Consider the following 26,765-nt stretch of genomic DNA (forward strand, 5'->3'; position numbering starts at 1 on the left):
GTCTCACATCTTACTCGCAACTGCCCGCTTCCAACGCTCAATGCTACAAAAGTGCGGTCTCGTCGCCAACAATGGTTTTTGGTGCAGACAATCCCTGCTACCATTACAGATGTATTACTGCGCGCTGTTTCCCGCTCTTTCTCAAAATGTATCTATGCGCCGTTTCCCGCTCTTTCTCAATAATACACAATGCAATTTAATTAACAAAATAATTTAAATAAGAAACAGTTCAGATAATTACATGCTAAAACAGTTTAAATACGCCTATTACATAATTACATATGAAAGGATCATACACATAAACAAATGAATGTAGCATACGATGTAATTACAATCACATTCATGCAGTTATTTACTTAGTCATGAATTATATAGAAACGAACTGAAGATGATGAAAATAACTGAGAACAAGAATTGGAAACAAATGTCCATGTCTGGTAAGAGGTATTATCGTAGTTTATGTTACTAGAAAAGCGCAGACAAGTTTTAAATTGCATTGTAGTGAAGCGCAAGGCGAAGTCATACTATTGAACGGGGTGTGAATTTTAAGTTCACACGAAAAAATGCGTAGAATCCAAAGTTGATTATTTTCGAGGGGGACATCTGCTGGTGGTAAAATTATCCCTCCACACCAGCCCCCTGGCGGTATTGTGGGAGGCAACCTTAAAATTTCAAATGAGAACCCCCATTTTTTTATTGCAGAATCAGGTTGTACATTAATAACTACGTACATTTTGTCTTAAACATTTGTTTTGATTCGCAGTAGTTAGCGCTGTAATTCAAGAACATACGGTACATGTTCTCATATTTGTGTGGAAAGTAGTCACGGATTAAAAAAAAATTACTTATTTACTTCATAAATTTTCATTCGCTAAAACTGAAACTCTCCCACTTTAACTCTCTCCCAATAGGGTGGGGTTTCAGACAGAGATGAACTAGAGTTTTACAAATGTTGACCCAAATATTTTTCCGCAGATAATTTGTAAAACTGTCTACTCAAATGGATTAGTTTATTTTAGTTTAATCTTCTGCAACTTATGTAGCTTTATTTGTCTGAACTTTAGATACTTCGATACATGTAAACGTAACTGATGTGCGGTTACCAGCAACAAAACTAGTTGATCCCTCCAGGAAAGGCAATGAAAAAAAATCAACACCTACATGCCACAGCCTCTTTGGTCTCTCAGATTTAGACACTTCAACAGAGCTCTTAAGGCGTTGCCGATTCGCGACCCTCTACAGTTCCTAAAATGAAATTTGGCCACTCGTCTTTAATAGTGACTAAAGTCTCAGTTGTTTTTATTTATTTACACGTCTAGTTCCGTAGGACCAAACTGAGGAGCCAATCTCCAAGGTCATGGACCGCATCGGTACATGAAACTACAACACATCAGTAATAACAGATAAAATGAAATGTTTATAAACCCAAATAAAGTCGAGCCAGAAGTTTAAGTAAACACAATCAACAATATAACATAAGAATCAGATTAATTTTTCAAACCGGCCGGTGTGGCCGTGCGGTTCTAGGCGCTTCAGTCTGCAACCGTGTGACCGCTACGGTCGCAGGTTCGAATCCTGCCTCGGGCATGGATGTGTGTGATGTCCTTAGGTTAGTTAGGTTTAAGTAACTCTTAAGTTCTAGGGGACTGATGACAACAGAAGTTAAGTCCCATAGTGCTCAGAGCCATTTGACCCATTAATTTTTCAACGAACCCCTCAACAGAATACAAGAAGTGACCCATTAGGAAACTCTTGAGTTCAGTTTTGAAAGCCCGTGGATTACTGCTAATATTTTTGAATTCTAGTGGTAGGTTATTGAAAATGAATGCACAAGATTTAAGGAAGTGCGATCCAAATGCAGACTGGATTACTGCCGATTACGAACTGCTAATTCTTGGGAATATGCTGATATCGTTAACAAGAAACGACAGTAAAGAATAAATATATATTGAGAGGCCAATGTCAAAATATCCAGACTAGTGAAGAGACGTTGACTAGAGTTTCGCAAACTACCACCACTTATTGCCCGAAGTGCCCATTTCTGAGCCAAAAATATCCGTTTAGAGTGGGAAGAGTTACCCCAAAATATAATACCATACGACATACACGAATGAAAATAAGCGAAGTAGACTAATTTGCGTGTCGAATGATCACTCACTTCAGATACCGTTCGAATAGTAATGGCAGTATTAAGTCTTTGAACAAGATCCTTAACGTGGGCTTTCCACGACAGCTTACTATCTATCTGAACACCTAGAAATGTGAACTGTTCAGTTTCACTAACCATATGCCCGTTCTGTAAAACTTCGGGTTTTCTTGAATTGTGTGCCAGAAACTGTAAAATATGGGTGTTGATGTGATTTAATGTTAGTTTAATTTCTACAAGCCATAAACATAGGTCACGAATTGCACTATTTGAAACAGAGCCAATGTTGCAACACAACATCCGTTACTACCAAGGTAGTGTCATCAGGAAACAGAAACACAGGGTGTACATAAAGTCGGGGAACACTTCCAATTATTTATTGCACAAGAACCAAACATTGTACAGATGTCATACATATTGAATTTTGAAGAGAAACTCTGAAAGTTTTTTTTTATGCGAAGCATGTGTGACCCGGCAGTGGTCAGTACGGCAATCGAATTCTTGCCATAGCCGTCCCAGCATGGCACAAGCAACCCGTCGTAAAGAATTAGTTGCGCCAGTGGTAAATGGCCTTCCTTGTTGCTGGCTTCTTACCGTACTTGGTTCTAAACATCCGTTGAGCGGCTGTAGCACACTTGTTTTTGTCCAACTCCAACACACAGAAAACACGCTCTACACCTGAACTCGCCATGTTTGCGACCAGCGCTGTCTATCGACAAATTACTAAACTACGCTGTGGCGGTGTACATGAAATAAAAGAAACTTTCAGGGTTTCTCTTCAAAATGACATACGTATGATATCTGTACAATGTTTGATTCTTGTGCAATAAATAATTGCAAGTGTTTCCGGACTTTATGTACACCCAGTATTTCAGACATACCCTTAATATTAGGTGGCATATCATTTATATAAATAAGGAACAGGAATGGCCCCAACACAGATCCCTGGGGCAACCCCCGTTTGACCGCACACCACTCAGATCGCACACACAGCCATTCTCACCACTGTGAATGTTGACTTTTTCCTATCTATTGTTGAAGTAAGAGGTGAACCAATTCTTAGCTACTCCCCATATTCTGTAATGGTCCAACTCCTGGAGAAATATTTTGTGATCAACACATTCAAATTCGTTAGTTAAATAAAAAAAATGCCTAGCGTTCGAAACCTTTTGTTTAATCCATCTAATACCTCACAAAGAAAAGAGAATACAGCATTTTCAACTGTTAAACCACTTCTAAACCCGAACTGTACTTTTGATAGTAAATCGTGTGGTATAAAATGATTAATTATCCTTACATACACAGCCTTTTCAATAACTTTAGCGAGCAATGACGGCATAGAAATAAGTTTAAAACTGTGCACATAATCCCTTTCTCCCTTTTTGTAAATCGGCTTTACCAGTGAGTACTTTAATCGTTCAGGAAACTGACCATTCTTGAAGGAAAATTTACAGATATGGCTACGTGCTTTTCGTTTGAGGGTTACTGTTTACAGGGGTTTACTTTAAACAACGGTCAAGGGCAGGATCAACTCAAATTTTTGCGGGCAAGGCCAGTATTAACAAGTCAAACGATTCCGTTTGTAATCTGGTAGCGCCTACACATCCAATAATACACACTAGGTTCAGTACCTTTCTGGGGGGACCTCAAAAGCAGGCAATTTTCTACAAAATAACAGCAACAATCCAATTACTTCCCGGAGTGCCTTCAGCTAACCAGCAGAAGGAGACGGATAAAAATCGGATAACTTCCGACACAGCAATAACCACCAAGTGGGTATTACAACTCCATCCACGTAAACCATTAATCATTACTTCCGGCTGCAAAATGGTATTAATCAATAAATATCTTCCTCGCCAGTAGTAAACAATTCGTTGGAGCGAAACTATATCTACATCTACATCGATGCTCTGCAAATCACATTTAAGTGCCTGGCTGTGGCTTCATCGAACAACCTTCACAATCCTCTATTATTCCAATCTCGTGTAGTGCGCAGAAAGAACCAAAACATACATCTTTCCGTACGAACTCTGATTTCCCTTATTTTATCGTGGTGATCGTTTCTCCCTATGTAGTTCGGTGTCAAAAAAATATTTTCGCATTCGCAGGGGAAGTTGGTGACTGGAATGTCGTGAGAAGATTCCGTCGTAACGAAAAACGCCTTTCTTTTAATGATGCTGGCATTCGGGAGGACGACGATTCAATCCCGCGTCCGGCCGTCCTGATTTAGGTTTCCCGTGATTTCCCTAAATCGCTCCAGGCAAATGCCGGGATGGTTCCTTTCAAAGGGCACGGCCGACTTCCTTCCCCATCCTTTCCTAATCCGATGAGACCGATGACCTCGCTGTTTGGTCTCCTCCCCCAAACAACCAACCAACCAACTTTTCATGATGTCCAGCCCAAATCCTGTATCATTTCGGTGATACTCTCGCCCCATTTCCCGATAATACAAAACGTGCTGCCGTTCTTTGAACTTTTTCGATGTACTCCGTCAGTCCTACGTGGTAAGGATCCCACACCGTGCAGCAGTATTCTAAAAGAGGACGGACAAGTGTAGTGCAGGCAGTCTCCTTAGTAGGTCTGTGACATTTTCCAAGTATCCTGCCAGTAAAACGCAGTCTTTGGTTAGCCTTCCCCACAACATTTTCTGTGTGTTCCTTCCAATTTAAGTTGTTCGTAATTGTAATACCTAGGTATTTAGTTGATTTTACGGCTTTTAGATTAGACTGATTTATCGTGTAACCGAAGTGTAACGAATTCCTTTTAGCACTCATGTGGATGACATCACACTTTTCGTTATTTAGGATCAACTGCCAATTTTCGCACCATTCAGATATGTTTTCTAAATCGTTTTGCAGTTTGTTTCGATCTTCTGATGACTTTATTAGTCGATAAACGATAGCGTCATCTACAAAGAACCTAAGACGGCTGCTCAGGTTGTCTCCCAAATCGTTTGTATAGATAAGGAACAACAAAGGGCCTATAACACTAATTGGGGAACACCTGAAATCGCTTCTGTTTTAATCGATGACTTTGTGTCAATTACCTCTCTGACTGGAAATCAGAAATCCAGTCACATAACTGAGGCGATATTCGATGAGCACGTAATTTAACTACGAGCCGCTTGTGTGGGACAGTGTCAAAAGTCTTTCGGAAATCCAAAAATACGGAATCTATCTGAAATCCCGTGTCAATAGCATTCAGCACTTTATATTAATAAAGAGCTAGTTGTGTTTCACAGGAACGATGTCTTCTAAACCAATGTCGATTGTGTGTCAATAGACAGTTTTCTTCGAGGTAATTCATAATGTTCGAACACAATATATGTTCTAAAATCCTGCTGCATATCGACGCTAATGACATGGGCCTGTAATTTAGTGGATTACTCCTACCTTTCTTGAATATTGGTGTGACCTGTGCAACTTTCCAGTCTGTGGGTACGATTCTTTCGTCGAGCGAACGGTTGTACATGATTGTTAAGTATGGAGATAATGTATCAGCATACTCTGAAAGGAACCTAATTGTTATACAGTGTGGACCAGAAGACTTCCCCTTTTTTTAATGGTTTCAGTTGCTTCACTACTGCGAAGACATTTACTTCTACGTTACTCACGTTGGCAGGTGTTCTCGATTCGAATTCTGGAATATTTACTCCGCCTTCTTCTGTGAAGGCATTTCGGAAGGCTGCGTTTAGTAACTCTGCTTTGGCAGCACTGTCTTCGATAGTATCTCCATTGCTATCGCGCAGAGAAGGCATTGATTGTTACTTGCCGCCAACATACTTCACATACGACCAGAATCTCTTTGCACTTTCTGCTAGGTTCCGTGACAGAGTTTCGTTGTGGAAACTGTTATGAGCATCTCGCACTGAAGTCCGCGCCAAATTTCGCGCTTCTGTAAAAGATCGCCAATCTTGGGGATCTTGCGTCTGTATAAATTTGGCATGTTCGTTTCGTTGTTTCTGCAACAGTGTTCTGACCTGTTTTGTGTGCCGTCGTTTGTTAATCTATTTGGTATAAATCTCTCAATTGCTGCCGATACTATTTCTTTGAATTCAAGCCGCATCTGCTCTACACTTATACACTCCTGGAAATGGAAAAAAGAACACATTGACACCGGTGTGTCAGACCCACCATACTTGCTCCGGACACTGCGAGAGGGCTGTACAAACAATGATCACACGCACGGCACAGCGGACACACCAGGAACCGCGGTGAATAGCAGCCCGCACTGCTGCGAAAGGTGGATATACACTGTACTAGTGCCGACATTGTGCATGCTCTGTTGCCTGTGTCTATGTGCCTGTGTGATCATGTGATGTATCTGACCCCAGGAATGTGTCAATAAAGTTTCCCCTTCCTGGGACAATGAATTCACGGTGTTCTTATTTCAATTTCCAGGAGTGTAGAACACAAATGAGATTAAAAAAAAAAAAAAAGAAATGTCACAGGGTCCCAGCTCGATTCCAGGCGGGGTCAGGGATTTTACTGTATAACAACGTCTCATTTAATTTAAGTACCAGATAGGTGTCGTATTTAATACTGATAAATGTGCTGTCTTTCGCGACTGTAATAAAAGTTTTGTTTATACCACAGTCATTTCGCCGTTTTTCTAAAAAGTTCTGATTGAAACAAAATTGGCGAAGTACGCAAAACTGAATTATGGACGTAAGAAAACATAGAAGCTGAAATATATTGTCAGTGAGACGGAGTGCGCAAACAGTTTGTGTTTGTCACAACGGACAGCAAATACCTGCCAAAACATAGATCACTTGACGAAAGCATTGAATGTGATGACGCTGCCAAGCGAAGCAAAGAATTGCGTCAATCAAGTAGCTCGGCAATGTACGAGCCGAGATTCTGCTCTAAATAATACTTTTAATACTGTCGCAAAGAGTATATTTCAGTATGAATAGTAAAACAGCGACTGCGGAAGACAAGATACACAAGCAAAACAGATATCATGAATATTGTATGTATGGCTTTTCATTGTTTTTGATTGCTGTGAAAAGAAATATTGGAGGACAAAATTAGAAAAACCGAAAACGTATTATCATTATAATGGAGAGACAAAGAACTAAGAATTTCAAAAAATTACGTTAAAACGAATAAAATTCATAAAGTAAGGCACTTTGATATTGTTTTTAAATAAACAAAATAGTAAGCACAGAACAACGTTTGAACTCAAAACCTTTCACTTAGCAGTCCAACACCTTAACCATTACGCTATCACAGCTTGTCATTCAAATAATCACCAGGAGGACTTTAAGACATCATGCAAAATACCGACAAACGCTGTTTGTATGACTGTGATTTACTGACGTTTCGTCGAAGTGCAATAGGAAGTAAACAATTACCACTGTTCTTTATTGGGAAATAGCGTTTCGCGAGAATGATACAAACACCTTTCCTTACTATCGCCTGATTTAGGAGCTTTATGGCTTGTTTGGTTTAGTTAATTAATAGAATATGAAGCAATTGGTATAAAGAATGCATTTTCAAAACTTTCTATAAAAGAAAGTGTGCTATCAAGACATGGCTTTTGTTCAATTACTTTACTTATGACTGAACGTTTGTAAAACTGAAGGCACTCGTCCGTGCTCTGCACTGCGGTCGAGCTGTGGCTACGTCGCTCTCTGTTCATTGGCTGACTGTGTTTTGTGACGTCAGATGCGCAGAACGAACCTAAACTCGGCCTCCGTCGTAAATGATGCGCACTTTAGGCCGCCCAACCACAGAATCTCTTGCCGAGGGCGCAAACCGCTGTCAGCGATATTAACACAGTCTACAGCGCTGCCAACATACAAACAGGCTACTTACAGAGCGATCTCGATTACTTAAAAAGTCGGTGGTGTGGACGTTACTGGTTCTACCTAATATGAGACTCGCTTAAGTAATTAAAAGATTACTGAAGTAGTATGTCAAAAAATGGTAAACAATCGTTTTTTTTTATTCTTTAGGCTCTCGGAATCACCGGCCGCACTCGCTGTCTGCGTACCATTTGGCTGGAGAACGGGGCAATCCCCTGGAACTGGAACGACTCCTGCCTGCGAGATCGACAGCGACTCTTCCAGCGAAAAAACCGTGAGTACCTGCCTCGCAGATCCGTCTGCAGTCTCTTCTGGTTTGTTACTCCCCATTAGAGGACAAAGAACAATAACTCGACATTTCTCTCTCTCTCTTTCTCTCTCGATCACTCTGTTATCAGTCCGTCCGTCAGAACGGTGCAAACCCTCAGGAATGGTTCGATATATTAAGTTGAAATTTACGTGACATACTGCGGTCTACTGTCTCTTGGTTGTGGGAAAACATTGAAGCTCCTTACTGCTATCAAAGGATACAACCATTTAAGTCACATATTTTAATACTCGGAAATTCATTCATCAGAAACCGGTTGAATTTTCTCCTTATGAGAGTACTGAAGGGCGATATGTTTCAATTGTTAAAAACCATTCAAAAGCCAAGGGCGCACAAAATATTTTGTATTCAAGACAACGAGTTTCTACAGTCTTAGCTGCCATCTTCAGGTCTTAAATTTTTTTATAGCAAAACATGTCCATTTTACGGTGACCTCGTGCACAACATCTCAAGTAGATAGCACATTATAAAGATTTCTCGTCGCTAAAATACTTAAAAACACACAGCATCTGGTCCAAACGGCCATATCCATGTACCTGTAAGCAATATGTATATGGATGTGGCCTTCGGGATAACATGGTGTGTGCTTCTAAGTATTTTAATGATGACCTCTTTTTCTTAGCAACGGGTATCAAGTTGAAACTTGTGTCATATACTATGGTCTACAGACCTTTGGCGGTGTAAGAAATTGAAACTCCAAAGTTACTACAATGAAAAGACACGGCTTTTATGTCACGTATTTTGATATTTGCAAACTCACTGATCAAAGTCCGCAACTCTTGGTCTAGTGGCTAGCGTTGCTGTCTCTGGATCACAGGGTTCCGTGTTCGATGTCTACATTTACATCTACTTTATACTCCACAAGCCACCCAACGTCGTGTGGCGGAGGACACTTTACATGCCACTGTCATCACCTCCTTATCCTGTTCCAGTCGCGTATGGTTCGCGGGAAGAACGACTGCCGGAAAGCCTCCGTGCGCGTTCGAATCTCTCTAATTTTACATTCGTGATCTCCTCGGGAGGTATAAGTAGGGGGAAGCAATATATTAGATACTTCATCCAGAAACGCACCCTCTCGAAACCTGGCGAGCAAGCTACTCCGCGATGCAGAGCGCCTCTCTTGCAGAGTCTGCCACTTGAGTTTGCTGAACATCTCCGTAACGCTATCACGGTTACCAAATAACCCTGTGACGAAACGCGCCGCTCTTCTTTGGATCTTCTCTATCTCCTCCGTCAACCCGACCTGATACGGATCCCACACTGATGAGCAATACTCCAGTGTAGGTCTAACGAGTGTTTTGTAAGCCACGTCCTTTGCTGATGGACTACATTTTCTAAGGACTCTCCCAATAAATCTCAACCTGGTACCCGCCTTACCAGCACTTAATTTTATATGATCATTTCACTTCAAATCGTTCCGTACGCATACTCCCAGATATTTTACAGAAGTAACTGCTACCAGCGTTTGTTCCCCTATCATATAATCATACAATAAAGGACCCTTCTTTCTATGTATGAGCAATACATTACATTTGTCTATGTTAAGGGTCAGTTGCCACTCGCTGCACCAAGTGCCTATCCGCTGCAGATCTTCCTGCATTTCGCTACAATTTTCTAATGCTGCAACTTCTCTGTATACTACACCATCATCCGCGATAAGCCGCACGGAACTTCCGACACTATCTACTAGGTCATTTATATATATTGTGAAAAGCAATGGTCCCATAACACTCCCCTGTGGCACGCCAGAGGTTACTTTAACGTCTGTAGAAGTCTCTCCATTGATAACAACATGCTGTGAGTCTTACCCACTTGACATGCTGTGCACGAGGTCAGCGTAAAATGAGCGTGTTTCAGTATTAAAAAAAGAATGTTTAAGATCTCAAGATGAAGCTAAGACTCCAGAATGAGATTTTCAGTGTGCAGCGGAGGTTGCACTGATACGAAACTTCCTGCAGATTAAGACTATGTGCCAGACCGAGACTCGAACTCGCGACCTTTGGTTGTCGTGGACAAATGCCCCACAGACTGTTTTTTTTTTATTAATCTCATTTTGTTTGTAATGGATCGTTGTATTTGTTCCGTGTGGGCGTCCTATGACACTTCCTCAACTTGAGCGTTGATCCATTAACTCATTTTTTTTTGTTACTGGGGGTAGCTAACCCTCTGACCGAACAAGCTGAGCTACCGTGCCGCCCGATTAAGTTACCCAAGCACGACTCACGACCCCTCCTCACAGCTTTCTTTCTGCCACTAGCTCGTGTCCTGTGAAGCTGTGAGGAGGGATCGTGAGTCGTGCTTGGGTAACTTAGTCGGTAGAGCACTTGCCCGCGAAACGCAAAGGTCACGAGATCGAGTCTGGGTCCGGCACACAGTTCTAATCTGCCAGGAAGTTTCATAGAAGCTAAGACTGTTCAAACCGGTTGTCTTTAATAAAAAAATATTTTGTGCTGTCTTGACTTTTGAATGATTTTCAACAGTCATTAGGACCTATATGGTACTTTCCATTGGCCTAGAATCGTGCAGTTAGTCAATAAGCACCATTTCGCTCTAAAACCAAAATAAAAAATCCGAATTTGTTATTATATTACAACAAACCAATTGTTATTTGTTATTTGACCATCTGTCCGTTAGTATGTCAAGACCCCATTTTCTCAGAAATACGCGGGCCTTTAAAGTTCAAATTTGTGTCTCTCACTAGGTTCTAGAGTCCCTTGGCGATGTAAGAAATTGAAGCTTCTAACTCAATTTGATCAAACAATGCGGCCATATATGTCGCATATTTTGACACTCGCAAACTTACTGATCAAAACATATGGGATCCTTTCCATTGGCCGACCGCTGTGGCCGAGCGATTCTAGGCGTTTCAGTCCGGAACCCCGCAGGGACGAATCCTGCCTCGGGCATGGATGTGTGTGATGTCCTTACGTTAGGTTTAAGTAGTTCTGTCTAGGGTACTGATGACGCCAGATACAAAGTCCCATAGCGCTTAGAGCCATTTGGAGCTTTCAGTTGGTCCCGTATCATGAAACGGGGTTGCACTATAAGGAAAAAATCCGAATATTTGTACACATAAGATAACAAAAATTGTACGACTATTTGTTTCATTACCAGTCTATCCACCTGTTAGGACCTCTTTTTGTTAGCAACGAGTATCAAGTTGAAACTTGTGTCATATACTATGGTCTACGGGCCTTTGGCGGTGTAAGAAATTGAAACTCCAAAGTTAATACAGTGAAAAGACACGGCTTTTATGTCACATATTTTGATATTCGCAACTCTTGGTCTAGTGGCTAGAGTTGCTGTCTCTGGATCACAGGGTTCCGTGTTCGATGTTGGGCCAGGTTAAAGAATTTCTCAGCCCGGGGACTGGGTGTTTATGTTGTCCTCATCATTTCATCATCATTCATGAAAGTGGCGAGATTGAACTCTGTAGAGATTGGGAATTTGTACGGGAGTTGATAACAGCGCAGTTGAGCGGCCCACAAACCAAACAGCATGATCGTCACTGATCAAAGCCTATGGGATAATTCCTCTGGACCTAGAATCATGAAATTAGGCAAGAAGCAAGGTTTCACCGTACAAACAAAATAAAGAATCCGAAAATTGCAAATTTGTTAGTACATGCCGCAAAAGACTTACTTTTTCATTTGTTATTCGACTTCAAACTTGAAATTAAAAGTGTCTGGAATGCCTTGGAATCACCGGACTAATATCCGAGGCTGAGTGAAATAAAAACCTTAAATTTGTAATAAGAAACCGAAATTTCGCGCCGTTATCCTGTAAGTTGGTAAGCGTGCTACAAAAAGCGTGCAGAATGGCCTGTATGTGGCAGCATAGTGCAGACGCACACATCCCGTCGCAGCATCGGTATAAAGATGGCCGCCCCACTTGCGACTTGCACCAGGGAAGAAGAGCGTTCTGTTATTCGGTTTTTGCGTAGTGAAGGTGTGAAACCTATTGAAATTCGTCGACGAATGAAGGTTCATGCAATGTTTGTCACAGCAGCAAGTCTACGAACGGAGTAGGAAGTTCGCAAATGGTGTGACTTCAGTGGAAGAGGCTCCTCGTCCAGGTCAGGCACAGCGAGTTGTGACTTCACAGGACACTGCAGCAGCTGAAGCCGTAGTGGAGGAAAACAGCCGAGAGACACTGAATGACACTGCAGCGTGTTTACAGATTAGTCACGGGTCAGCACACCACACTGTGCACGATGTGCTCCAGTGTCACAAAGTGTCTGCAAGATGGCAGCTGACCCCTGAAATGAGAGAACGACGTGTTGATGCTCGTGAAGAACTTCTTCGGCGATTTGAACGAAAAGGTGATGGCTTCCTTGCAAGAATCGCTGCTGGGGACGAAACCTGGCTTCACTTCCACAAACCGCAAACAAAGAGAGCGAGCAAGGAATGGCGCCATTTCTCATCACCAAAACCGAAGAAGTTTCGAACAGAACCATCAGTAGGGAAGGGTATACTGACTCTCTTTTGGGACGAAAAAGGCGTAATTTTGGAGCGTTACATGCCTAGAGGTACAACTGTCACCAGTGCATCATTTACAGATCTCCCAAAAAGTCATCTGCGGCCTACAGTACAAATCAAAGCGACATGGATTGTTGTCAGCAGGTGTCCTTTTCCAGCATGACAATGCGAGGCCCCACACTGCCCGTACAACAGCTGCAACAATCACAGACCTGCATTTTGAGTGACTTCCTCATCCACCATACTCACCAGACCTTGCCCCAAGTGATTTCCCTATGTTTGGACCACTCAGAGACGCAATGGGAGGAAAGAAGTTTCGTTCTGACGAAGAGGTACGCCACGCGGTGCATGTGTGGTTGCGCAGACTACCAAATGATTTTTTTTCTGTAGGAATTTAGGCACTTTGTAAGCGCTAGAGGATTTACATTTAGCGTGGGGGAGATTGTTGTAAAGTGATACAGGTCTGTACCCTTTCTGCACAATAAATAATATTTTAATAAATATTTAAGGTTTTCATTTGAGTCACCCTCGTACCGTGTGGTCATAATTATAACACGGAAACTAATCACCGTACCAGAACCAAACTTGGTACCGTTAATGTCCGGAGTGGGGGGTTCATCGTTTCCATGCGTCTAGTTCCAATTATGGCCACCAGGTGCCGTGATCAGTCATCGTGATTCACAGTCTCACACACCTGACGAGTCGCAGAGTAGTTGCTGACGTATCGACATGAGCTTGGTATTACTGGTGAAGCTCTATTTCAAGATCGTTCATGTCTGCTTATTACTGACCAATGCTTGGAAAGCAAAAAAGTAACTTTGAAAGTAATTACAAAACAAACATTAGAATTACCGCTTGCTTTCTCGCCGATAGGTGCGCTAGTTTCGTTCAACCAGTCAGATGATGACGATTTTCACAGCCAGAATAGCGTGTATACTTGTTTTACAAGCTTGGTGGGTACCTGACCATACAGTGATCACTGTGATTTCTTCTCCGAACATCCAACCTCCATCACGACAAGTTATTCACAAATTAAATTTAAGACTTGCAGAGACTGGGTCGGTAGCGGAGCGTGCCACACTACAGGCCGTTAAAATTGCTACATCACGGAGATGACATAGTACAGATGGAAATGTAACGGAGAGGAAGAAGATGCTGTGATATGCAAACGATTAGCTTTTCAGAGCATTCACACAAGGTTGGCACCGATGGCGACACACATAACGAGCTGACATGAGGAAAGTTTCCAACCGATTTCTCATACACAAACAGCAGTTGACCGGCGTTGCCTGGTGAAACGTTGTGATGCCTCGTGTAAGGAGGAGAAATGCGTGCCATCACGTTTCCGATTTTGATAAAGGTCGGATTGTAGCCTATCGCGATTGCGGTTTATATATTCGCGACATTGCTACTCGCGTTGGTAGAGATCCAATGTCTGTTAGCAGAATATGGAATCGGTGGGTTCAGGAGGGTAATACGGAACGCCATGCTGAATCCCAACGGCCTCGTATCACTAGCGGTCGAGATGACAGGCATCTTATCCGCACGGCTGTAACGGATCTTGCAGCCACGTCTTGATGCCTGAGTCAACAGATGGGGACGTTTGCAAGACAACAACCATCTGCACGAACAGTTCGACGACGTTTGCAGCAGCACGGACTATCAGCTCGGAGACCGTGGCTGCGGTTACCCTTGACGATGCATCACAGACAGAAGCGCCTGCGATGGTGTATTCGACGACGAACCTGGGTGCACGAATGGCAAAACGTCAGTTTTTTCGGATGAATCCAGGTTCTGTTTACAGCGTCATGATGGTAGCATCCGTGTTTGGCGTCATCGCGGTGAACGCACATTGGTAGCGTGTATTCGTCATCGCCATACTGGCGTGATGGTATGGGGTGCCATCGGTTACACGTCTCGGTCACCTCTTGTTCGAAATGACAGCACATTGAACAGTGGACGTTACATTTCAGTTGTGTTACGACCTGTGGCTATATCCATCATTCGATCCCTGTGAAACCGTACATTTCAGCAGGATAATCCACGAGCACGTGTTGCAGGTCCTGCACGGACCTTTCTGGATACAGAAAATGTTCGAATGCTGCCCTGGCCAGCACATCCTCCAGACCTCTCACCAATTGAAAACGTGTGGTCAGTGGTGGCCGAGCAACTGGCTCGTCACAATACGCCAGTCACTACTCTTGAACTGTGGTATCGTGTTGAAGCTGCATGGGCAGCTGTACCTGTACACGCCATCCAAGCTCTGTTTGACTCAATGCCCAGGCGTATCAAGACCGTTATTAGGCCAGAGGTGGTTGTTCTGGATTCTGATTTCTCAGGATCTATGCACCCAAACTGCGTGAAAATGTAATCACATGTCAGTTCTAGTATAATATATTTTTCCAATGAACACCCGTTTATCATCTGCAATTCTTCTTTGTGTGGCAATTTTAATGGCCAGTAGTGTAGTTCAGCAGGCCAAAGTCTGTTACTTGAGAAATCTTAATATTCTCGCGCAATGTTTTGTGCAGTCACCGACTAAACCTTAAACAGAAGATTCTGAGGAGTGTGCAATATCAATAAAAAGCCTTCGTAGTGTTCAGAAAACGATGAAATTGAGACGATATAGGCCTAATTTACTTCAAGGCGCAAACGGAAATGATCCGGAGAGATGTGTAGAATTCTGGGTGTTGAAGAAGCCGATCCTAAGTTTTACAAAATCATTCCCTGGAGCGACGAAATGGCTTTTAAGGTGAATGGCAAAGTGAACAGACACAACGGTGTCGGCTGAAATTTTATGAACCTCCATGTGGCTATGGAGACAGAGTTAAACTCTTCTGGCGTGTGTCGGCAGCGGTTTACAGCTATGGGCTAATTGTGCCACTTTTTGCCATTGGTCTGTCGGTTCCGTAAATTACTTAGATATACTTCAACAAGTGTTGTCATAACTGGACAATAGTCCAGTTTTTGAACATCTGGAGTCGGTTAACAAAAGGTTGAGAACCCGCACGTTAAGCAGTCATTGTAAAAACTTTGAGGAATAGTTTGGCAGACAGGGTACTATTCAGTAGCCTCCACGATCCCCGTAGGTACCTCAGTCTTGGGGCACAGTAGATTATATTTATCTGTTTTAATTATTTACTTAACCAAATCTGTTTACAGCCATCAGGTTCAAATGATTCAAATCGCTCTAAGAACTAAGGGACTTAACATCTGAGGTCCTCAGTCCCCTAGACTTAGAACTGGTTAAACCTAACCAACCTCAGGACATCACACACATCCATGCCCGAGGCAGGATTTTATGTTTTTTTGTGTTTGTTTGATCGTTTTTTCGTTCGTTCCATCTGCTCGGGCCGGACGTCGTAAGACACCAGTTTAAGTTCGTCGTTGATCGGTTAACTCATTTTTTTTGTAGTACAGAGGGCAGCTATTCTTAGGCAGGTTTCGAACCTGCTACAGTAGCAACAGCGCGGTTCTAGACTGAAGCCACAGAGGCCGGCGCGGCCATAAGGCCCTCTCTTACTTCGGGTCAGCATTTCTCACACAAAGTACACTCCTGGAAATTGAAATAAGAACACCGTGAATTCATTGTCCCAGGAAGGGGAAACTTTATTGACACATTCCTGGGGTCAGATACATCACATGATCACACTGACAGAACCACAGGCACATAGACACAGGCAACAGAGCATGCACAATGTCGGCACTAGTACAGTGTATATCCACCTTTCGCAGCAATGCAGGCTGCTATTCTCCCATGGAGACGATCGTAAAGATGCTGGATGTAGTCCTGTGGAACGGCTTGCCATGCCATTTCCACTTGGCGCCTCAGTTGGACCAGCGTTCGTGCTGGACGTGCAGACCGCGTGAGACGACGCTTCATCCAGTCCCAAACATGCTCAATGGAGGACAGATCCGGAGATCTTGCTGGCCAGGGTAGTTGACTTACACCTTCTAGAGCACGTCGGGTGGCACGGGATACATGCGGACGTGCATTGTCCTGTTGGAACAGCAAGTTCCCTTGCTGGTCTAGGAATGGGTTCGATGACGGTTTGGATGTACCGTGCACTATTCAGTGTCCCCTCGACGATCACCAGAGGTGTACGGCCAGTGTAGGAGATCGCTACCCACACCATGATGCCGGGTGTTGGCCCTGTGTGCCTCGGTCGTATGCAGTCCTGATTGCGGCGCTCACCTGCGCGGCGCCAAACATGCATACGACCATCATTGGCACCAAGGCAGAAGCGACTCTCATCGCTGAAGACGACACGTCACCATTCGTCCCTCCATTCACGCCTGTCGCGACACCACTGGAGGCGGGCTGCACGATGTTGGGGCGTGAGCGGAAGACGGCCTAACGGTGTGCGGGACCGTAGCCCAGCTTCATGGAGACGGTTGCGAATGGTCCTCGCCGATACCCCAGGAGCAACAGTGTCCCTAATTTGCTGGGAAGTGGCGGTGCGGTCCCCTACGGCACTGCGTAGGATCCTACGGTCTTGGCGTGCATCCGTGCGTCGCTGCGGTCCGGTCCCAGGTCGACGGGCACGTGCACCTTCCGCCGACCACTGGCGACAACATCGATGTACTGTGGAGACCTCACGCCCCACGTGTTGAGCAATTCGGCGGTACGTCCACCCGGCCTCCCGCATGCCCACTATACGCCCTCGCTCAAAGTCCGTCAACTGCACATACGGTTCATGTCCGCGCTGTCGCGGCATGCTACCAATGTTAAAGACTGCGATGGAGCTCCGTATGCCACGGCAAACTGGCTGACACTGACGGCGGCGGTGCACAAATGCTGCGCAGCTAGCGCCATTCGACGGCCAACACCGCGGTTCCTGGTGTGTCCGCTGTGCCGTGCGTGTGATCATTGCTTGTACAGCCCTCTGGCAGTGTCCGGAGCAAGTATGGTGGGTCTGACACACCGGTGTCAATGTGTTCTTTTTTCCATTTCCAGGAGTGTATATTCTTTACATCGCAGATATGTAAGAAATAACAATTTTTATATGACAAACACTCTGACGCGACGAAGAAACTGGTATAGGCACGTGTATTCAAATACAGATACATGTAAACAGGCAGAATACGGCGCTGCGGTCGGCAACGCCTGTATAAGACAAAAAGTGTTTGGCGCACTTGTTAGATCGATTGAGATCGGTTGTTGTTTGCTACAATGGCAGGTTATCGACAGTTAAGAGAGTTCGAATGTGTTGTAATAGTCGGCGCACGAGCGATGGGTCACAGCATCACGGAGGTAGCAATAAAACGGGGATTTCCCCGTAAGAACCATTTCACGAGTGTACAGTGAATATCAGGAATTCGGCAAAATATCAGATCTCTGACGTCGCTGCTGCCGAAAAAACCCCTGCAAGAAAAGGAATCGTATCCCTTCCGGAAATTGCTGCAGATTTCAGCGCTGGGCCATCAACAAGTGTCAGCGTGCGAACCGTTCAACGGAAGATCTTCAACGTGGGCTGTCAGAGGCGAGGGCCGACTCGTGTACTCTTGATGACTGTACGATAAAAACCTTTACACCTCGTCCGGGCCCATAAACACAGACATTGTACTGCTGATGACTGGAAACGTGTTGCCTGGTCGTTTGAAATTGTATCGACCGGATGGACGTTTACGGGAATGGAGAAAACCTCATGTCAGCAGGGCACTGTTAAAACTGGTGGAGACTGTAATGGCGTGAGGAGTGTCCAGTTGGAGTGATACGGGGCCCCCTGATACGTCTAGATACGACTCTGAGATGTGACAAGTACGTAAGCATCCTGTCTGGTCACCTGCATCCATTCGTGTCCACTGTGCATTCCGACGGACTGGGGCAATTCCAGCAGGAAAATGCGACACCCTACACGTCCAGAGTTGCTGCAGGGTGGATCCAAGAACACACTTCTGAGTATAGCATTTCTGCTAGCCACCAATGCCTTGCAACGTGCTGTTCAGAAGAGATCAGCACCCCCTCGTACTCTTACGGATTTACGGACAGCCCTGAAGGATTCATGGTGTCAGTTCCTTCCAGCTCGCGTTGCATCACTTCTGCGCCCTCGCGGGTTCCCTACACGATATTAGGCAGGTGTACCAGTTTCTTTGGCTCTTCACTGTAGTTTTAAAATGATATGAGGGAGTATAGTGACACTGTGAATAAATAATACTATGAACTAATAAAGATGATACTGGCAGTGTCTGTACCACTGAAGCTGCAGCAACTAATAGTAACAACAACAACAACAACAATAATAATAATAATAATAATAATAATAATAATAATAATAATAATAATAATAATAATAATGACAATAATAACTGTGAAACGTCCCCTTAGAAAAATTTATACAAGACTGTGCTTAAACTGAAACACAATATTTTTGGCGCAACGCAATCTGACTTACAAAAATCCCTACGAAAAAATGGCCCTGACTAACATTAACCTATACGCTTCACAAATCACTTTCCTCACAAAAATCTTCGTTACTCAAGCTACTGCAATACAGCGAGCGCCACTACTGCCAGCTAAATAAAAGATTCAAACTACGGAAGGCACTAACTACTGATAAGCAGAGTCAGCAAATGAAAGATTTTAATAGAGAACAAACAATGTATTTACCTTAGTAGTCATACTATATATATATCAGTTCATGGCACCAATTCTTACAAATTTCAAAACTCCGCCATCTCTCTCCCCACGTCCACCACTGCTGGCGGCTCACCTCCAACTGCGCAACACTACGCGCTGTTAGCATCCAGCTGCCGCTGCCCAACACTACAATGGCAGACAACAATGCAAACCAGCCACAACTGTAATAATAGTGTCAAATATAAAAAGCAAGCAATGCTGTACAATCGCACTAAGGTCTAGAGATGTTCAATTGACTCTTTTATTAGAACATGTTATGCGCTTCGCGATTACACCCATCTTCAGACATTTGTTACAAAAAAAAAAAAAAAGTACAAAACATAAGTGAACAGCGCACTCAACACGTCTCGACGTTACAGAACATGAGATCTAGTCATATGAGTTGCCTACCACAAACTTCAACTCCTTGCTAACCAACCAGACATACAGCCTTGACAACTCAAAGAAAGGCTCGAATAACGCCTCGTTGGTTAGCAAGGAGTTGAAGTTTGTGGTATGCAACTCATATAACTACATCTTATTTTCTGTAACGTTGAGACGTGTTGAGTGCGCTGTTCACTTATATTTTGTACTTTTTTTGTTGTTGTAACAGATGTCTGAAGATGGGTGTAATCGCAAAGCGCGTAACATGTTCTAATAAAAGAGACAATTGAACATCTCATGACTTTATTGCGATTGTACAGCATTGCTTGCCAATCATTAACATAAAAATGATCACAGGCCTCAGACGGGATTTTTAGCCCCGTATATTAAATATAAAAAGAATTTATAGGTGTACAGAACAGGTGTTTCATGATACAGCGAGTTCTGCGGAAAGGAATTTTAGGGAGACTGCACCAGCCGAGAATAATGGGAAAAAGAGGAAGATATGATGGGAAGGGAGGATATACAAGAGAAGCCAGTGCGTATTTCATTATTTTTGCTTTAGCAGATATGTCATTAACTGTTTCCTGAAGCTCAGTTCTGCAATAGAATGCGGGAGGCCATACCAGAGTCGGCTTTCTGCTGCTGACATGGGACTTCGAGAACGTGGCTGAAGGATGGAGTGGCGCAGAAAGGATTTTGCTCTGACGGGAGCGGATGTTTCTGACGTGTTGTTGAGACAAGAGCATTAAGGTCGAGGATAGATATGAGGGGCAGCGTTCGTTGATAAGGCAGCGGAGGACGAGGCAGAGGGGGTACGGAAATCTGTGCACTTGCTTGCTCGCAGATGGCATGGCTGTGCATGTCATGGTGAAATGTGGTCCAAGACTCCAACGTTACAGGTGTATTTTATTCCGCAAAGATTCTTGAGGTTGAGCATTTCAAGCGGGCGAATCCAGTCAGAATTTGAAAATCTACGATCTCGGAAAATTTACAGCAAAGTTTGTAAATCAGTGTTGTACAGATGCAATATTTGCTTAGAACAGCGTGGAAACCTCTTTGAGCACTTCCTGTAGGTTCGCTGAACTCTAGATGTGTTTCTGTTCTGAGATTAGATTTATATTTTGAATTGTTTAGTATTATTGTTACAAAACATTCTTTACCATAGACTTGTGGCCCACACTGTGCGCTAGCAAGTAAAGTTTCGCGGGATAGTTTACTTCTGTTTCAACGTTTGCTACTGCCGGTTTTTCGGGACATCCGTCACACTTGCACTACAGTGTAAACGAAGCTCGTATTACAATACATTTGTCTGTGTTTTATTTGTTTGTGCAAAGAGCGTAAAGCATATTGATCGCTAATTACGATAAAAGTGCCCGTCAGTGGTTAATTACTAATCTCTCAATTGGACTTTGATTATATACTGCACGTTCTTTTAAACATATAGCCTACACGAGGTTTTCCGAGAATAAACTTTCAAACGAAAAACAGGTATATGCTCTCTTTTCTCTTAAAACTATGAATAGTAGCGTAGCTAGTGCTGTCTATCGTTCTACTAAAGTGAATGAGCGCGACACCACTCATGAAGTTTCAACCTCGAAAGAAGTTTATTAACACCAATCAGCTTCATCCCTTTTGTGCACTAAAGACGTTCGTCTGTATAAACTGATAGTTAACTTCACCAAGAGTACTGGTCACAATCTGTAGGTTTTAATGATGTACGTCAGTTATAAATATGTCTTGCTGTTGAAGATATTTCAGAATTGGTGTGAATTGTAAACTAAGGCACTTTTAATTACACTCCTGGAAATGGAAAAAAGAACACATTGACACCGTTGTATCAGACCCACCATACTTGCTCCGGACAATGCGAGAGGGCTGTACAAGCAATGATCACACGCACAGCACAGCAGACACACCAGGAACCGCGGTGTTGGCCGTCGAATGGCGCTAGCTGCGCAGCATTTGTGCACCGCCGCCGTCAGTGTCAGCCAGTTTGCCGTGGCATACGGAGCTCCATCACAGTCTTTAACACTGGTAGCATGCCGCGACAGCGTGGACGTGAACCGTATGTGCAGTTGACGGACTTTGAGCGAGGGCGTATAGTGGGCATGCGGGAGGCCGGGTGGACGTACCGCCGAATTGCTCAACACGTGGGGCCTGAGGTCTCCACAGTACATCGATGTTGTCGCCAGTGGTCGGCGGAAGGTGCACGTGCCGTCGACCTGGGACCGGACCGCAGCGACGCACGGATGCACGCCAAGACCGTAGGATCCTACGCAGTGCCGTAGGGGACCGCACCGCCACTTCCCAGCAAATTAGGGACACTGTTGCTCCTGGGGTATCGGCGAGCACCATTCGCAACCGTCTCCATGAAGCTGGGCTACGGTCCCGCACACCGTTAGGCCGTCTTCCGCTCACGCCCCAACATCGTGCAGCCCGCCTCCAGTGGTGTCGCGACAGTCGTGAATGGCGGGACGAATGGAGACGTGTCGTCTTCAGCGATGAGAGTCGCTTCTGCCTCGGTGCCAATGATGGTCGTATGCGTGTTTGTCGCCGTGCAGGTGAGCGCCACAATCAGGACTGCATACGACCGAGGCACACAGGGCCAACACCCGGCATCATGGTGTAGGGAGCGATCTCCTACACTGGCCGTACACCTCTGGTGATCGTCGAGGGGACACTGAATAGTGCACGGTACATCCAAACCGTCATCAAACCCATGGTTCTACCATTCCTAGACCGGCAAGGGAACTTGCTGTTCCAACAGGACAATGCACGTCCGCATGTATCCCGTGCCACCCGACGTGCTCTAGAAGGTGTAAGTCATCTACCCTGGCCAGCAAGATCTCAGGATCTGTCCTCCATTGAGCATGTTTGGGACTGGATGAAGCGTCGTCTCATGCGGTCTGCATGTCCAGCACGAACGCTGGTCCAACTGAGGCGCCAGGTGGAAATGGCATGGCAAGCCGTTCCACAGGACTACATCCAGCATCTCTACGATCGTCTCCATGGGAGAATAGCAGCCTGCATTGCTGCGAAAGGTGGATATACACTGTACTAGTGCCGACATTGTGCATGCTCTGTTGCCTGTGTCTATGTGCCTGTGGTTCTGTCAGTGTGATCATGTGATGTATCTGACCCCAGGAATGTGTCAATAAAGTTTCCCCTTCCTGGGACAATGAATTCACGGTGTTCTTATTTCAATTTCCAGGAGTGTATGTCTTGCTGATGAAGATATTTCAGAATTTGTGTGAATTGTAAACCAAGGCACTTTTAATTATTTTCCAATTCAATTGAATTTTTAAAACATTATGTACAAACCTGTAACAGTTAAGCTTTTTATTCTCGTAAATATGCATTTGTGTATTTGTTTATTCAATTATGTGTACATTGTCAGTATGTGTTGCCGATGGCTAAATTGAGTACACACTCAAAGGCCAAATAAAAAAATAAAAAAATAAAAAACAACAATTAGCTGAAATAAAAAAAGTCATCCAATCCAAAAGTCACTCACAGTGAGAGTAATTAGTTTCTGATGTGTGTGTAGTGATCATTGATACTTAAAAGTTCGTTTCAGTGATTCTATCGCTGTCCGTTTAGGAGTTGCTAAGCGACGTATCAACAAGGTGACTATACAATGATTAATATTTCTCGTGTCCCGACCCTAAATCGCTTCTCGCTTGCTTTAAGCATCGATTACTATGCCGCTGATGTAAGTCTTTGATAGTTACTATTAAGCTGATGTAGGTAAACTGCTTTTAATGTTGCTGAATCTCACACGCGACGATAACGCCCGATATGCAGCCGCGCATCTTAAACTCCACGCCGATATTTGAGAATTCGCGCGAGATTTGTTTGCACCAAAGTCGGGGCAAGCTTCCGTAGAATAATTTTTAAATCGACTCCGGGTTGTAAATGAACAATTCTGAGGCCACTCATGAATGTTACAGCAGGTCCGCACACGACGACAGCTTGAGCAACACGAAGTATTTGTTCTTACGAGAAAACATTTGCGTAATACGACAAGGTGATTTGAAATGTCACAACATATTTATATCTATCTCATTAAAACTCATTGCTGGTTAAATATTCGACATAATTAAATTTTTTACTCTGCAAATAATCAATAAAATTTAGAAATGAATTACATGTATTAAAAAATCCTCAAGTTGATATGACGGCATAGGTCTTCACTTGTTTCGATTCCCCTACACTCACGTGACGCAAAGTAGATCGACTATATTGGACATACTGATGTAATACTACATGCTCCAACTCGATTAAATGACTACACAATGTTGTTGTTGTTGTTGTTGTGATCTTCAGCCCTGAGACTGGTTTGATGCAGCTCTCCAAGCTACTCTATCCTGTGCAAGCTTCTTCATCTCCCAGTACCTACTGCAACCTACATCCTTCTGAATCTGCTTAGTGTAGTCATCTCTTGGTCTCCCTCTACGATTTTTACCCTCCACGCTGCTCTCCACCACTAAATTGCTGATCCCTTGATTCCTCAAAACGCGGCCTACTAACTGATCCCTTCCTTTAGTTTCGCCTGAAATACCTCTTCTCACCAACTCTCTTGATTACGTCCACATAAGTTACATGATATAACCATCTGATCTTCAGAATTCTTCTGTAGCACCACATTTCTAAAGCTTCTATTCTCTTCTTGTCCAAACTATTTATCGTCCATGTTTCACTTCCATACATGGCTACACTCCATACAAGTACTTTCAGAAACGACTTCCTGATACATAAATCTATATTCGATATTAACAAATTTCTCTTCTTCACAAACGCTTTCCTCGCCATTGCCAGTCTACATTTTATATCCTCTCTAATTCGACCGTCATTAGTTATTTTACTTCCTAAATAGCAAAAATCCTTTACTACTTTAAGTGTCTCATTTCTTAATCTACTTCCCTCAGCATCACCCGATTTAATTCGACTACATTCCATTATCCTCGTTTTGCTATTGTTGGTGTTCATCTTATATCCTCCTTTCAAGACACTGACCATTCCATTCAACTCCTCATCCAAGTTCTTTGCTGTCTCTGACAGAATTACAATCTCATCGGCGAACCTCAAAGTTCTTACTTCTTCTCCATGGATTTTAATACCTACTCCGAATTTTTCTTTTGTTTCCTTCACTGCTTGCTCAATATACAGATTGAATAACATCGGGGAGAGGCTACAACCCTGTCTCACTCCTTTCCCAACCACTGCTTCCATTTCATGCCCCTCGACTCATAACTGCCATCTGGTTTCTGTACAAATTGTAAATAGCCTTTCGCTCCCTGTATTTTACCCCTGCCACCTTTAGAATATGAAAGAGACTATTCCAGTCAACATTGTCAAAAGCTTTCTCTAAGTCTACAAATGATAGGAACGTAGTTTTGCCTTTCCTTAATCTTTCTTCTAAGATAAGTCGTAGGGTCAGTACTGCCTCACGTGTTCCAACATTTCTACGGAATCCAAACTGGTCTTCCGCGAATAATACAACAAATACACCCACGTTCAAAAAATACAGAACTCATTGAATGGCTAGAGGTAGGGGGTCATTTTCACAGGCCATGCACACTAGCATGTTCTGCAGAAGCGATTATCATTTGAACCATGTCGGCCTCCGGGTTCAAAGGTCAACATCGATACCGCGGCGCAACACCACCAGCTGGTGAAACGTGCCTGCGGGTCTCGTTGCCGCTGTAACACGGAGGTGATGGACCAGTGAGACCTGAGCAGACGTGCAGGATGCCTCAGAGACGTATGCGGCAACTGTACCATCAAACCAGAAAGTGTGAAAAGAGGGCGCATCATTGGAATTGAGAGAATGTAATCCGTCCACCCGGGAAATTGCTGCTCGTGTGGGATGAAGGGGTTCGGCAGTGAAAGTGGTGTGTGCAGAATGGTTCACGGAGGGCCATCGAACATTACGAGATGGATCACGTCGCACCACCCAGACCACCACCTGAGAGAAGATGGACACCTCGTCAGGATGACATTTCAGGGCAGACGTGCGGCCACCTCGGGTCTGGAGCACTTGGTGCAGGGAGTGGCAAGTGACCCTTAACATAGACAAATGTAATGTATTTCGAATACATAGAGAGGAGGAGCCTTTATTGTATGATTATATGATAGCGGAACAAGCACTGGTATCAGTTACTTCAAAAGAATGGTTTAAATGGCTCTGAGCACTATGGGACTTAACATCTATGGTCATCAGTCCCCTAGAACTTAGAACTACTTAAACCTAACTAACCTAAGGACAGCACACAACACCCAGTAATCACGAGGGCAGTTACTTCTGTAAAATATCTGGCAGTATGTGTGCGGAACGATTTGAAGTGGAATGATCGTATAAAATTGTCGATAAGGCGGGTACCAGGTTGAGATTCATTGGGAGAGTCCTTTGAAGATGTAGTCCATGAACAAAGGAGGTGGCTTACAAAACACTCGTTCGACGTATACTCGAGTATTGCTCATCAGTGTGGGGTCCGTACCAGGTCGGGTTGACGGAGGGGATAGAGAAGATCCAAAGAAGAGCGGCGCGTTTCGTCACAGGGTTATTTGGTAAGCGTGATAGCGTTACGGAGATGTTTAGCAAACTCAAGTGGCAGACTCTGCAAGAGAGGCGCTCTGCATCGCGGTTTAGCTTGCTGTCCAGGTTTCGAGAGGGTGTGTTTCTGGATGAGGTATCGAATATATTGCTTCCCCCTACTTATACCTCCCGAGGAGATCACGAATGTAAAATTAGAGAGATTCGAGCGCGCACGAAGGCTTTCAGACAGTCGTTCTTCCCGCGAACCATACGCGACTGGAACAGGATAAGGAGGTAATGACAGTGGCACGTAAAGTGCCCTCCGCCTCACACCGTTGGGTGGCTTGCGGAGTATAAATGTACATTTAGATGTAGATGTAGACTCCTGGCAGCAAAGGCGACGAGAATGTACGGTCGCAAGAAGACAGGGCCCCTGACGGTCCCGTAGCACTTCCGACAG

At 44.0% G+C, this 26,765-nt stretch overlaps 1 protein-coding gene across 1 annotated transcript in view; it reads left to right on the forward strand.

Annotated features, from left to right (window-relative positions):
• The window catches only part of LOC126295469 (pleckstrin homology domain-containing family G member 5), a 1,663,439-nt gene that overhangs the window by 262,883 nt on the left and 1,373,791 nt on the right, over positions 1–26,765 (forward strand). The window contains exon 4 of the mRNA XM_049988005.1: positions 8,106–8,229. Coding sequence (XP_049843962.1) covers positions 8,106–8,229 — 124 coding nt within the window. The remainder of the gene's footprint in view (positions 1–8,105; positions 8,230–26,765) is intronic.

Source organism: Schistocerca gregaria, chromosome 11, assembly GCF_023897955.1.
Source record: "Schistocerca gregaria isolate iqSchGreg1 chromosome 11, iqSchGreg1.2, whole genome shotgun sequence".
NCBI classification, from domain to species: Eukaryota; Metazoa; Arthropoda; class Insecta; order Orthoptera; family Acrididae; genus Schistocerca; species Schistocerca gregaria.